The sequence below is a fragment of the Electrophorus electricus genome, chromosome 24 (assembly GCF_041902795.1).
Source record: "Electrophorus electricus isolate QZ-2024a chromosome 24, ASM4190279v1, whole genome shotgun sequence".
Taxonomy (NCBI): Eukaryota; Metazoa; Chordata; class Actinopteri; order Gymnotiformes; family Gymnotidae; genus Electrophorus; species Electrophorus electricus.
Window position 1 is genome coordinate 8,341,049 of NC_137520.1, and position 15,388 is coordinate 8,356,436.

The 15,388-nt window shown below is 39.6% G+C and overlaps 1 protein-coding gene across 2 annotated transcripts; it reads right to left on the minus strand.

The window, feature by feature from the left end:
- Window positions 1-1,074: 1,074 nt before the first annotated feature.
- On the minus strand, window positions 1,075-15,010 carry hck (HCK proto-oncogene, Src family tyrosine kinase). Of its 2 annotated transcripts, none has more exons than XM_081707013.1 (13): window positions 14,098-14,247; window positions 10,868-10,992; window positions 7,580-7,619; window positions 6,902-6,998; window positions 6,547-6,642; window positions 6,047-6,150; window positions 5,463-5,612; window positions 4,642-4,794; window positions 4,304-4,486; window positions 3,628-3,704; window positions 2,658-2,811; window positions 2,349-2,480; window positions 1,075-2,222 (listed from the first exon to the last, which is right to left on the minus strand). In XM_081707013.1, exons 2-13 carry the CDS (start codon window positions 10,982-10,984, stop codon window positions 2,020-2,022), a joined length of 1,506 nt encoding a protein of 501 aa, XP_081563139.1. In that variant the 5' UTR covers window positions 10,985-10,992; window positions 14,098-14,247; the 3' UTR covers window positions 1,075-2,019. The 2 variants fall into 2 exon arrangements, with proteins under 2 accessions (XP_081563139.1, XP_026862799.1); XM_027006998.3 differs by lacking the exon at window positions 14,098-14,247 and adding an exon at window positions 14,722-15,010 and having other exon boundaries at window positions 1,076-2,222.
- Window positions 15,011-15,388: the final 378 nt, after the last annotated feature.

Here is a 15,388-nt window from a genome sequence, read left to right on the forward strand (position 1 = left end):
GCATGGTAATTAGAACACAAACAAGGTTATCTGATAAACCCCAAAATAGTTAGGACCACGATTAAAGATTTAATGCATTCTATATATGTAAACTTCTATTAAACAACTTATTGGCTGGTCAACGAAACTTTGACCAGCCAATAATTACGACAGACAGATTAAACTACTGTCAACACTAGGTGGCGCTGCAACCTTTATGTTGGACTGCAACTGGAACGTGTCGCAAAAGGAACCCGCTGCTTTGCTGGAAAGCTATTGACAGCTCTGTGATATTGATAAGAACGGCAGTGAATTCTTTTGCATCATAATATTTTCATATTTAACTAAATATTGATGGATAGTTCTATATTCTTTATTCAGCCATATAGCATCACATAGTATAAAATTCGAGTTTAGCACCAAGCTCCAATAGGATACGTGGCCATTTGTTAATAAATCTTTTTAACGCTTGTTGTTATTGTTGTATTTTCCTTTTCTATTTCATTATATTTATATATTGTTGCTACTGTCTCTTTAAGACATTTAAGACACAGCCTGCACAAGTGAAGCCCAATCTGTTACAGCCTATAAAAGGTGAGTAGGGTGTAAGGTGGTTTCCCGTGACCACTGACGATGGCATGTAAGACGTTGTTCTTGCTTCATAGTAATGGAATAAAATTGATCAAAGCTTCCGTTGGATTTCCCTGTTTTTTTTGGGGGGGGGGGGGGCGACATTCTTTATTTTTGTTAAAGAGCACTTCACATAGCTAAATTAAGTTCCAGATTTTTCTGTTGTAAGTACCATTGAGATTAAAATATGTTAAGGAAAATAATTATCATATGACTTATCGGTTTATGGAGTACTTCTCTGAAACACTAAATATAAAAATAGATATTTACTGGAACTTGATATTGCCCCTAAGATTCATAGACCTATAACATTGGCCATCCAGAGAGATACATAGAACATAATTTCAAATAAAATTTAATAGACATACATTATACCTAAATTAAAAAATATATATATCATTTTGATTTTTTAATTTTTTGTCTTAATTTATTTGTTGTATCTACTAATTTGATCTTTTTTGATTGTACCTCCAGTTTAAATGATCTGTTCCTTATTTTAATTTCTTTAAGCACTTTATTTTAGAACAAGCATGATACGAATAAGATCACCAAAATTCTAATAACAAATAAAATACAGTATGCCAGACATTCTGACAACACAGAATCCCAACAACAAACCAATTACTAAAATAAATTAAACTGATTTAAAATCTCAGGAAAGATTTGTAAAACATGATCACACAATCCCTTATTGCACAGACATTCAAACAGGTATCTGAATTTAAAGATATCATGCTTTCAGTCAAAACATTCAGTCAAAATTCAGGGAACCATCAGAAATACAGCATGAATTCAGAGAGGTACAGTGAAGCAATATAGTTACTGAATTTAAAATCACCTACAATGTGAAAGCTAGTATGACACAGAGAAAATGTTTCCTCAACACGAGAGAGATTTTCAGTTACCCTTAGAATCTAGTGACAACCAGATAGAAAAGTTTTAAAGTTTGCTGACCAGGAACCCTTTTAGTTGTTTGAACCTAATATAGGCTGAGTATGTTTACTTGATTACCATACCAATGGTCCAAATTACTATGCGATTCACTTTATTTATCTCATCACAGATATTAAAGAATGATACAAGACTTTTTAAATGTAAAATGTAAAACTTACAAAGAAATGACAAATATGTTAAAACAGAAATACAACAAAACACACTAAAATATTAAAAAAATAACTCTATAACCTTTGCCTCACACATCATTTGTATCTTTTGACCATTTTGTGTAACCACATGCAACACTCAGTATAAGGTGAAAGGATAAAGTTCTTATAAAACTCTCATAAAACACATCATCATTCATTGACAGGACGCATTTAGACTGTTTCATGGATGTAAATGCGCATGTGTGCTTGTTATATTTGCCTAACTTAAGGCAGTACTCTATGTGTGTGTGCACGTGTGTGTGTCTCAGGGTTGTTGTTGGTATTGGCTCTCTGTAGCCGTGTAGAAGTCCTCCAGTACGCTCTGCAGGTACTCAAAGGTGGGCCGGTCTTCAGGCTTGTTCTTCCAGCACTCCAGCATGATGTCATACAGCTCCTGGGGGCAGGAGTCCAAGCGCTGCATGCGGTAACCCCTCTCCAGAGAGCGGATCACCTCTGGGTTCGTCATGCCTGGATACGACAGAAATGCACACAGTAACACTGGACGTTAAAGGGCCATTCCACAGCTACCTCTACCTTTCTAGTATTGGAAAGGGTCTTGTGCTTGTATTCTTTGGGGAAGGGGCGTGACCTCACCAGGGTAAGGAGTGCGGCCGTAGCTGATGATCTCAGTGAGCAAAATGCCGAAGGACCACACGTCTGATTTGATGGTGAAGGAGCCATAGTTGATGGCCTCTGGTGCTGTCCACTTAATAGGGAACTTGGCACCTTACATGGGAGAATACTGAGAATGAGATATACTGTCCTCTTCTGGTCACTGTGAGGTTTGGCAGTTCGAAAGGTTCAGCAATGCAGGATCAATCAGCCCATCAAGCAGGCATTTCATGACTGATAAGTGTGCGCGTTTGGTCAGTGTTCTTCTTCAAGAGCTGTGGAAAGACTTACCTTCTCTTGCAGTATATTCATTGTCCTCTATGATGCGGGCAAGACCAAAGTCAGCAATTTTGCACACCAGACTCTTATTGACCAGGATGTTGGCAGCACGCAGGTCTCTGTGGATGTAGTTCCTTCGTTCGATGTACGCCATGCCTTCAGCTGTCTGGAGGCAGGGCAGGGGAAGGAGCATTCAGTCCCTTCTAGTGCAAAGGTGGGGTCATCTTTGCATGTTGTGGACATTATGCAAAAACATTGTTCACAGCATCATAAATTCATGATGTCCTCTCTTTGCAGTGGGAAGGGACGGGCTTCCTGATCAGAAAGAACCGGACCCTTGCCCTGTTCATGTTTAACAGGCATGTTTGGGTTGTCATGTACTCTATCGACCCCTCTAAAAAGCCATCCGCCTTTTTTTAGATATCAACTACAGGTGGTTCAGGCTTTGTGGAGTGTCTGGACTAGGATGTCCCTGAGGCGGTAGATTTAGATTCTCTGATGTTTTTCTCTTTGTCTTTTGTAAATAATGATTCATTTATAATAATTATTTAGTTAATAATTTCTAATAATTTCAAATGAATTTATAATAAGTTAATAATTAGTTAATATTTTGGCATAAATTCCTAGTATAGCAGAAAGACTCTGCCGCTTTTTGTACATAAAAGAGCAATTCTGATAACAATGAATTCAATATTAGCTAAAGGAAGTAAATATTGTTGAACTTATTGTAAGCATAAAATGTAATCATTTTATGGCTTCCCCAAATATACTCATACGGCTGCACATTCCTGATGGACTGTTGGACACACACAAACACACATGCAGAGCTGCCTGTTGTTTTGAATATTGAAATTCAAACACTAACAGGACAAACCTGCTTTGTGCATCAAAGGTGAATACCATTGCACATGTTGTTACACACACACACAAATACACACACAGCGCTGGCAGGATGGAAAGGCCTCTCCTCCATCAGACTCACCTGTGCGGAGAAGTCTATCAACTTGGGCAGCTGGAGACGATTGCCTTCATCACTCTTGATGAAGTCCAGTAAACTACCTATGGAAATACAGAAATGTCAATAGCTTCAATATATTAGTTATGATTTATAATAACTTATATATAATATACTAATGTAATATAACATATATTATATACTCTATACTTATATAATATACTATATATATATAACTTATATAAGTTATATATAACATATATAATAAGTTAACATTTACTTCATATTTCAATATTCCATTATACATAGAATACATAGAATATATATATTTATCTGCATATATATATTTTTCTCTATGCACCCCTGTTTTCTTTTCCTCAGTTTGGACAGAGCACTCTCCACCATTTCACTGCACGTTATACTGTGTATGACTATGTATGTGATGAATAAACCGAACTTGAACTTGAACTTGAACATTTTAATTTCAATAGCTCCGGGTCCATATTGCTTATATCCAGAAAGTACTATATTGGTGTTCTCTCTCTCTCTCTCTCTCTCTCTCTCTCTCTCTCTCTCTCTCTCTCTCTCTCTCACACACACACACACACACACACACACACACACACACACACGCACGCACGCACGCACACACACACACACACATGCACACACACACACACACACACACACACCACACACAGACCTTTCTCCATGAACTCTGTGATAATGTATATAGGTTCCTCCTTGGTAACAACGGCGTTGAGGCGAACCAGCTTGTCATGTTGAAGGGTCTTCATGAGGTTCGCTTCCATCAGGAAAGCCTCCACAGACATACTGCCTGGTTTCATGGTCTTCACTGCCACCTTGGTGTGCTTGTTGTATGTGGCTGAAAGGGAGAGGGCGAACCGATGCAATGAACCTTCTAGAACACGCCCTGCATCTACAAACAAAGCCCATGGAGCACCTGACGGGTCAAGAGGTACCAGTCTACGTCATCGTGGGACAAAATGCTATTTAGAGGAAGCAGCACACGGGCCTTACCCATCCAGACCTCTCCAAACTGGCCGGCACCCAGCCGTTTGTCCAGCTTGAGGGACTCGCGGGGGATCTCCCAAGCGTCCTTCTCCCATGGCTTCTGGGGTTTGGCACTGATGCATGAGATAGTGAGAGCCTGACACAGGCCATCTCCCTGCTCTGTGGAGACAAGGGCAGAAACGCATTGCAGCGATTAGCCAGCAGGGAGTAAAGAGCTCGCTTTCGCACATTACTATGTTGTGTTTACTACCCTGCCCCCTCGGTCGATGGGCAACTCCCATGGTTGTAAAAAAAAAAAAACGCAAGCCTTCCAAGCTTTCAAAAGTTATTTTCTTGCAGGTCTCAGTAACACTGCCGCTGAAGCTAGCTTATAGCTAACTTTTCAAGAATTCAATATGCTTTTCAGCCCTTTGTTAAATTGTTAAATCTACTTAACAAACTGACAAGGAAAAAAGTTCATACTGTTAATTTTTTCGATTGTAATGTGTCTTTGTGGTTTTGAGCATAGAGATGGAACTACATGAAGGTGCAGGACGCGTGTGTATGTATATGTATATGTGTGTATTATATATATATATATATATATATATATATATATATATATATATATATATATATATATATATATATATAAATAAAGCCCTCTCCTTCTGACACATACAGAGATGTAGTGGTATTCATATCAATGTACATGGAGAGAGAGAAAAAAAGAGTGATAAAGCCCAGTGTTTGTGTGTGTGTGTGTGTGTATGTGTGTGTGTGTGTGTGTGTGTGTGTGTGTGTGTGTGTATGTGTATGTGTCACATTTAGCTCAGACTGTGCCTTACTCTTGTAATGGGCAACCAGCTCCTGCAGGGTGCTGAATGTGATCCGAGGGGAGATGTAGAAGCCGCCGTTGTCCAGTGTACGGATCTTGTAATGCTTCACCGTGTCGCCTGACTGATGGTCGGAGTCCCTCACAGACAGTGAATAGCTTCCTGTGGACACAGGATGTGTACTGGATGTCATTTCAGGACTGATCAAATTACATTGTAATTGAGGCAGGGCTATTACACTTTGTGTATTGTGATTGGAATAGACCAACAGCCAAGCAGCAGTAACACAGTAGTTTAGACCCACGTAAGCCTCTGTTAATTTACACTTCAAGTAAAGTTTGCATCAAAATTTGGATTAGGGAGACAGCCTTGATGACAAAATTATCCACAGTTTACTCAGTAATTACAAGAAACTTTAAAAGTGATATAGAAGAACCTTTCACTGCATTTCACTTAATCTTTATCTTGTTACAGAAAGACGAAGTGGCAGTTTTGTTTTTTTTCTTACTCTGGTTTCAGAAACCAAAAGGAATCTAAACTTCAGTTAAGTACAATTATATGTTCCACTTTCTTTATCTAGGGGCCAGTGAGCTCACCTTTGGTGGTCTCACTGTCCCGGATCATGAAGGAGCCCATTTTATTGCCCGGGGCCAGCAGTTGTCTTTCAGCATCTTTTCTGCTGACTCCTTTGAAGAACCACCTGAAAGACATCACACTCACTGAACCTCACCATTTCCCTCTGGCCTAAAGCTGGTCATGAAATTATTGTTAATATCCACACTGAAAATCATCAACATATTGTCCAAATTCTACAAATAATAATAACTAATATTGTAATTGGGTTGTATTCAACGTAACAGTTTCCTTAGTCTTGAGATTTTCTGTATGTATTGTGTCTGTGTCTACATATTCAAATCTGGCCTTCAAAAGTCCAGTCTTGAATTTTGAGGTCACTGGTAGTTGACTGAACATAACTGGTTGGTCATGTCATTACACCTGACTCCTAGGTAAAGGGAGGGTGGAAAATCTGTAGGAACAAGATCTCAAGGACTGTGATGCTGTATTGTACTTAACGGTGTCCACACTGTTTACTCACTCTTCAGTTTGAAGGGTGTCTTTAGCTACATAGTTACTGGGGATGTAGCCCTCCACACCATTGCTCAGACACATTGCCTTCCACCATTCTCCTGATCTACAGGGAGAGAAAATGAGAAGAAAGTGAGAATTATTCATGTATTAACTGAAATCTAGGTAATGTTCTGTGTGCACGCGCGCGTGTGTGTGTGACAGAGAGAGAGATAGAGAGAGTGTGTGTGTGTGTGTGCATGCAAGTGTGAGTGAATGTATCTGTGTGTGGGTATGTTTGTGGGTGAGGACATGTGCATGTCAGTATGTGCGTGTGTGTATGTGTGTGTGGTGGAGTGGGAGGGGTGGGTGTAGGTGACACTCACTCCTGTAAAATTTTTAACTTCTCTCCTTTTCTGAAGCCCAGGTCTCCATCATGCAGGGCTTCATAGTCATAAAGGGCAATGGCAATGTTCTCTACACCTGAGGAGCATGGGAAAATTTCATCTACTTGGTTCCACTTACAACTGATTGATGCCGTCATCCATTTTCTGTGAAAATCAGCAATTTTCACAAATGTCCAAGTAAAACTAGAAGCTAACTTACCGATAGATAGCACAAATGTAAATGTTTATGAACCTCAGTCAGGTGACAAACAGGAACTGAATTTAGCCCCAAGATCATGAAATAAAAAGTGGCTGAGGTTTGTGTGCACATATATTTTGCAAATTACCAGAGTAGGAAACAATTTTATTAATAGCTCAGCAGTACAAACCTTAACCTTAACAGCAACTTCCTTTTTATAAGCAGCAAGCCTTTTAGAGCCATCAGTAAGCATCAATGGAAATTAAAGCTGACTATACCTCATAAATCAGATAACCACATGCTCATATGTTGTGAATTTGTGTGCTGTTTTTTCTGCAAGTCTCTAATTAAGGCAACTCTTAGGAGACAAATTTTTATCAGGATTACCACAGAACAGCTCTCAAGCAACACAGGAGACAGCAGTTAAACCAGCAGAATGTTTTTCATATAGCTTTTCTTGAGTGGAAAATCTCTCTCACCATCTGTGCTAGAGGCAGGGGGGTTAGAGTTGGTTCTGTTCTGTGGAGAGGAAGAGAAACAATTTTACTGCTATTTTCCATTTGCTCACACAACTAAAGGTTAATGGGATCTAGCATTCATAACAGCAATATAATTAAATAACTGAAATAATACAAATTAAATACCATGCCAGCAAACGTCTGAATATGCATGATCACCTTTCTGTTAGATCGGTACACATGTGCTGCGGCATGTCTGAGGAATTACTATTAAAACAACTACAGGAATTATGGTGACGGCCAACACTCATTCACCTATTTACTGTTTTGGCATAAAACTTGGGCATAAAAATTGAAACACAGAACTCATCAAATAGTTCAGGCTTGTATTTTTAATCTCCATCAACACACTTAAATTTTAAACACATATTTATTCTATGCAGCAAACTGCTATAGTGCTTGGAAGAAGACCCAAATTGTAGATAACACTGGGCAAAATTACATTTTGTGAAGATGCCACGATATTTTAAAGATCAATTTTTGCTTTGTGTTCAAAGTTGTATAAATGGATATGTGATGCAAAATATGAGGTACAAATTAAACGGCAACAGCAATATTCAGCGTTTCCTGAATTCAAAGGAAACTGCCATACAGACTTCCAGAGACACATAGTTTTAGTATTCCCCAGCTTCCAGCCTCAAACTGTCTGATGTAACAAGTTAGGTGAAGTGGTAGTTAGGGTGCTAAGAATTCATATGAAAAATGCCATAAAAAGGTCAAACAGCATAAAGGTCCCAGATCATAGATGATACACCACTGGCGGATGTTACATGCTACAGCACTAGTATGTTACATAATATGGCACAACAGGTGTTGCATGATTTGGGCCTGGCAGATGTTATGATACCGCACTCCCACTGTGCCAAACATACATCTTTCTATCCTCCTACAAGGAAAATGTAGTGTCACATCTAAAGCATCCCAGAGTCTACCTTAGGAACAAATTCATGTCTTAGCTTCAGTTTTCCTACAAAACATACTTTATGCAAAACATAATTAAAAGAATATGTCATCCATTTGTGTGACAGGAAAATACCTCTCCTCATAATTGACTACTGTAAGTCCTCTAGACGTGGAACTTCAAGCGAATTTCCTCAGTAGGAAAGAAAAGGTGAAATAGTCTATTGAGCATGCTTGACTGCCCTATCTCACTTGGGTGTGTGCCTCAGCTTGCCTGGCCCAGACTTCCTGGAACACATGGGCACTTCTAATTTGCTTGCAGATCAGGTGACCGAGGTTCCGGAAGGCTCTCACAGCCACAGCCAGGCCCTCTTTCCGATTGTCCAATTAGACTTTTACTTTTGCCCTCGTGATCTCAGTGCTGAAGTAGAGCAGCATTCCACAAAGACCCTTGTCACACACACTGGAAAGCAAGTTTGTCCTCAGGCTACATATGGCCACATATGTATATGTACATATTGCGTCCCCACAAGGTCCTGCAATAGAGACGCTGAGAGCACACACAGGATGCAAACAGAGCACGCTGCTCCGTTCCCTGCTACTGCGCATACGCTAACGGTCTCTGAAATCCCCAAAAGAGTCTCACACGCCATATACAATACATATAAATATGCAGATTAGGACCAACATTTTATAGTCAAGTTGAAGCTCACAACATGCATGGACCGTTATATAAAACCATTGTTTCAAAGTACAAGATCTGTATGATCATGTCATGGTTTTGCATTTAATAAATATGAAAACGTCACTGGATAATGGATATTTTTATTATAACCAACATACAGTATGTTCATGTTCATATATGATTTCTGCAGACCTCTTGCATGTTGTTGAAATGCTTGATGGCAGCTGGGACAGACCATTTCCTGCTAATACCCAGCTGCCATAAAGGTTAAACATTTGAGGTTGTGTGTCTGATTTCTTACTGAATCAGAGGTATAGTTTTGATGTGCTCACTGAATGCATGCAATTCCAGCCAGAGATTAATGTCATGTATACATAGGGTATTATTTTTGCTTTTTTTTTCCTTCTGTGCAACAGCATATGTTGATTTTTATTAGGGGGAATCCTATCACAACTAGATGAAAACACAAACTAGTTTCGGTAATAGTACTACCATTGTTTTAGAGCACACATTAACAATGTTACTCAAACTGCCTTTTTAAAACGCTTTAAAACTTTTTATATATTGCTTGTCTTAAGCTATATATTAGTCTGCATGATGCTAAGAGATGTTTGCATGCTTTTCTTTTCTCATGACTTGACTACTGTAACGTGCCATTGACTGGTTTTCCAAAAGGATTACCAAGATACAACCTGTCCAGAACGCTGTAGCCAGAGTGCTAACAGCAACATGTAAGAGAGAACGCATCACATCAATTCTAGCTTCATGACACTGGCTTCCAGTCTCTGGCTACCACCAGTCTCATTTAGGACAGATTTTTAAGTACTACTACTGGTTTTTAAAGCATCACATGCATACATAACAGACTGCCTGTCCCTGGATGTACCAAATTGGTGGTTAAGGTTATATGATGTAGGCTTGTTTAGACAGCCAAAGCTTAAGAATAGAAGTGGTGAGGGAGCCTTTTTATTTCATGCACCAAAAAGTGGAACAATTTACCAAGCGAGATTAGACAGGCAACATCAGGACATCATTTCAAGAAGCAACTGAAAACATTTTTACTGACTTTGTTTTTCATGATTTTGTTTGTAATATCTTAGCATTGTTTTTTTAATTAGCGTTTTTTTAAATTACATTTTTGGTTTCATTTTAATTTATTTAAAATTTATAATATAATTGCTGTTGTTTTTATTACTATTATTACTATTGTTTATTTTAATTTCCCCCCCCCCCCCCACTTTTAGGTTCATGTAATGTTATTTGAATTTATCCCATTTTTAAAAATTCTTTTGCTTTTTAATCCTCTATGAAGCCCTTTGAGCTGCATTTATGTGTGAAAGGTGCTATATAAATAAAGCTTATTATGATTATTTAAAGCATACTCACTATTATGTAACTGATTTGTTGTAGAATTAATGAATGTGCAGGTTTATAAGTAGACCAGTCTCCTTCAGTGATCAGATCTACTGACACACTACTAGCAAAGAGGAAGCATTCTCATGAAAGCTGAATGTGCCGAAGTAGCCCAGTGATCTTGCAAAATAATGGCTGCTTCAATATGCAATCAGCAACTTTTGAGAAAGGTGCAAGGTTAAGAAAATGTCCCTAAAAACTTCTTCTTTTTGCAACCTTTCTATTTCAGCCTGTTCTGGAAGTGCACTCACGGCCTTGCTGGTGGGGTCCTTGACGTAGTGTGCTGTCTGGCTGCTGTTCCCTGTGACGTCACTGCCCACCTCTTTGCCGCCCGAATCCTGCGGTGATTTGGTGCCCACACAGCCCATGATGAAGCCTGTAGAGAAGCAGGACACACACACAGTGAGGAACTAAATATTCGAGTTTTGAATGTATTGTAGATTTTAAAACGTAGCTGTCACAGTAACTCTGTTAAATGGTGATGTTTAGATGCCAGGCATCTCATGCAACAGGACTGTGACCCACTCACTCATTCACAGTTAGCAAGCAGTAAATTCTGCCACACAGAAATACCAACAGATACAAGCACAGCAAATACGACAGGGGCACTGCAACACGGCGGCGCTTCGCATATGACATTGTCACGCGCGCTCCACTGACTGCCGTTTTTTGTGGTTTACCAACCAAATAATTTCTCCAACATCCAACAAATATGAATGAACGGTTACTTCGGAATTAACATTTCTGAATGGCTTGACAAGGGCCGTGCGTTTCATGTAAGAGCAAAAGGAGAAGCCAGTGGATGTAATGAAACAATTGCTCATGGTATCGAATGGGCAGTATCAACACTACCACATGCAGAAGGCGTGAACCGAAAGTGCATGGCGTCGGATCTCAGAGCATCAACACTAGAAGAAGGTGTGAAACGAAAGCGCATGGTGTCTGACACTACGACACCGCCTTTTCGAGAGCAGCGCGATGTTCTCGTTGATGCAGTGAGCATATCCAGACCATCCACATGCAGCATTGCACTTAACGTCACAGTTTTTGAAAAAAATGTCACATCATCGCGAGTTTCCAACAGTCATTGACCAGTTCTGTTTTTCAGACTAGAACTTCTCTGTCCTTCAAAAAAGCGCATCAGCAATGAAGTCTGTCCCTAGCAGTGAAAATTGCCCTGGAATCTTAAATGAGTTAAGAAGCCATCTATGATGTCCCCGGTCCCGTTTACCAAAAAAGCATTATAGCATTGAGATGAATGTTACTTTCTGAGAGAATGTAAAAATGACACCAATGTGATGAGAACGTTTTGTACTATGATGCACTGGGGCAGTCAGATTCATAAGCATAAAGCATAAATGCCTCTCTTTCTCTCTTGCTTCTCTCAAACACACACACCTTTTTTTTTATCTCACAAGTTCAGTCTTGTTCACACATATAAAAGTTCTAATCACTGTAGCTGGTTTGCAGACAGGCTCACATCTTTTTCATTTCTCCAGTAACAATTTTCAGATCACCAGAAGTGAATGGCATACTTTTTACATACTTTTTTTTTTCTTCTATTAGTCACAGACTGTGGACAAGTGTGTCCCATCTTGGATGCAGACAAAAGCATTATTAGGGCACTAATAAATACACAATATTTTATTTAATGAGGAAAACCTGTGGAAGTAAGCCTAAGTTAAACACAATGAATACTGAAATATGACATGTTGAATAAATAAATAAACACCTATTGTTTTGTTGATGGTCTTAAGTACTGCAGTATCTAATATGCTGTTTCGTTAAGGCATAGTTTCACTGGGGCTCCTTTTGTATAAGCAGAGTGAAGCTACAGAGGTCTGCACAAGATGTGGACCTCATGACCCCACTGATGGCTGATCAGATGAAAACGGGGCAACAGTAGTCCTGCTGCAACAGGAAACACAATACAGAGGCTACTGACACTACTCAGGTAAATTATATAAGCTAACTACACGAAACGTCAAACTACAGCCTCTAAGGCTGCATGAAAGGAAACTGACAGAGCCAACATTCAATAGGTCGCATGTTTTATGGCACCTCTGTGTTGACACTGGCTCTGCACCTATGTAGAAATGTAATAAATAGGGATAAAGAAGTAGTCTGTTAGATATTATATAACACAAACTTTGGGTGTGGGCTTCCCAGGCCATATCTGGTGTTGATCTCCACTCAAATCTAAATCTACAATAACGTTCACAACAAAAGTTAAGCACACAGGCTGCAACTTCCTGCTGCCAAGACGTTCCTCTTTAATGTAATGACTAACTGATGTACCACCAGCCTGGGCCCACATACAAGAGTATTCAACGTTCCTAAATAAGAGTTCCAGGAAGAACGCAATTTGGAAAAATAATCCCTCAATGACTTCCCATATCCACTCCATGGAGGGAAAGCCCATGTGATGGGTGAAGCTCTGTTTTTCAAAAGGAAAACTGGAGAGGAGCCTCAGCATCTCTCACCTTGAGGGAAAACCTCCTGGAAGCTTAGAACACCATGAGCAGCCATTGATCAGGAAATTGGTGTGAATCCGGCCAAAGGGGCTTTCACAAATAAAAGGATTGCTGTAATCAAGAGCTCCTCTGGTGTTCCCCAGTGACAGCATGCATAGCGACGAAAGGAACATGACCCTGCAACTCAACCACACTCTTGCATTACCTGTTTTGTTTTTTTTATCATATCACATGTTCGAGCTGCACTCAGACACTTGCACTTAGAGCTTCCCATATGACTGGAAGGTTACTGGAGTAGAATAAAGGCAAATCAAAAGCCCACTTCCTCATTCTGCTATGACGTTCCTGTTTCACTCTGCTCTCATTACAGCAATGCTCTGTGTGCAGCCCCGCTCAGGGCTTGTCCAGTGACACCGGACACAAATGTGAGAGGTGTCAGTGGCCCAGCTATCTTGGTTTCTCACCCTTCCCTGCATGTATTTGCTGTGCTGCAAACATGCACTGGGATGATGAAAACTTGCTCCAATGGAGTTAGCAGCAGCAGAAGGCAACGCCCAGAGTGCTGCCATTACATGACCATTTGCATCCAGCAGGTTTGTGCTGGCTCAGTAATTAGAAGCAAATGAGGTGGTTTGAAGCCCCAGTTAGCACCCAGTAAGGCCTGGCAGCTCGGAGAGGTGACAGTGTGAGAGGTCTACTTGGGAGCAGGCTAACTCAGATCTTTTGTAGCTTTTGGCATTAATGGGTGAGGTACCACCCATGGATTAGTAGGGCCTTCCTTCCAGTAATGTGCATTTAATCCCAATACGACAGACAATCAGTACAAACAGTACTTAATATGGCCTTAACAAGTCTTTGGGAAAGGTGATGCTCTGTGCCAAAGAGGAAGAATAAACCCTTTAAAATCTGACAGTCTAACCCTCCAGCTAAGAGCTTTTGCTTTTCAATGCCATACTGAACTGTGCAAATATCACATTATGCATGTAATACACCTCAGTGAGACTTACCTCATCAAAAGACTCTCCATTTCCGGAATATCAGGATAAACATAGGCAATTTGAATTCTGGAAAGAGCATTAAACACTGGCCCTAACTGTATAGTCCAGCACTTTTAGTTTGTGTCAGTATAACGCACAACTTTTGTTTTATTATAACTCTTAATAAAAATCAGCCCTACATAACAATTAGTATTAGAACTTTCATTTAAATTTACATGTAGTATTGTTTGATTAATTTATAGAATGAAATGGGTATTGCAGACCAAATATATTACTTTCTATTAAATATAAATACAATCAATCAGTATGATTATTAAAGATTGCCTGTTAACTTGTGATAAAAAACTACGAATTTGTTAGGTGTGACACAATTACGTTAAGAATTCGCATTTAAAAATAACCGAATTTGTGCCATGTAAAAACTCCAGTGAGTGTAACCTCTGCTGAAAACACTAAAGGAAAATTACGAACAGTTACACCATATTCATTATTTATAGTCTACAAAAAACAAACAAACACTGCGATGTTATATGCTAGTCTGTTACAATATGCCCCGAGGAAACGTGCCGCTCGTCTAACCGTTCTATTCGGTATAACTATAGTCTGAAGCGAAGGACTTTTGAGTGTCCTTACCGATTCAATTCCTATGAAGTACCAACAGCAGTTTAATCCACAAGTGCGATCTAATATATCGATGAGGTGAGAATATTTGTATTCACATGTGCCCCAGGACCTCTTCTTAAGCCGGCTCCCCCATCTCTCGCATTCGGTGTTACGTGTGAATGTGAGAGGTCCAACGTGTGCTCAGGAAGAAGTAGGGACTGAACCAACAGGCAGTCAAGCGCCAGCCATGAATGTACATATGTACAGCGACATTTTTTGAAATATCAGTATGTTGTATTTAGCAGCACCAATAACATCAGGAAGAGTGGTAGTACTAATAATGATACAAAAAACAAACGGAAATGAACTAAATGAAAGTGAAATAAGTAAACCAATGTTACACACACAGTGTGGTTGCATGAGGAAAACCAGTGAGAGAGAGAGAGAGAGAGAGAGAGAGAGAGAGAGAGAGAGAGAGAGAGAGAGAGAGAGAGAGAGAGAGACTCAAGATAGTGATGAAACAATAATGGGAAGTTGGTTGTTCATCTCTGCCAGTGCTCTCTGTGCTCCAAATCTATCTTATCTGTCCACAGGTAAATAAAGACATCATGGATCACTCATGGATCACAGACATCATGGATCTCACACACACACTAGAAGTCTCTTCTGTCTACTTAGTTCTTTACTTGTGATTATG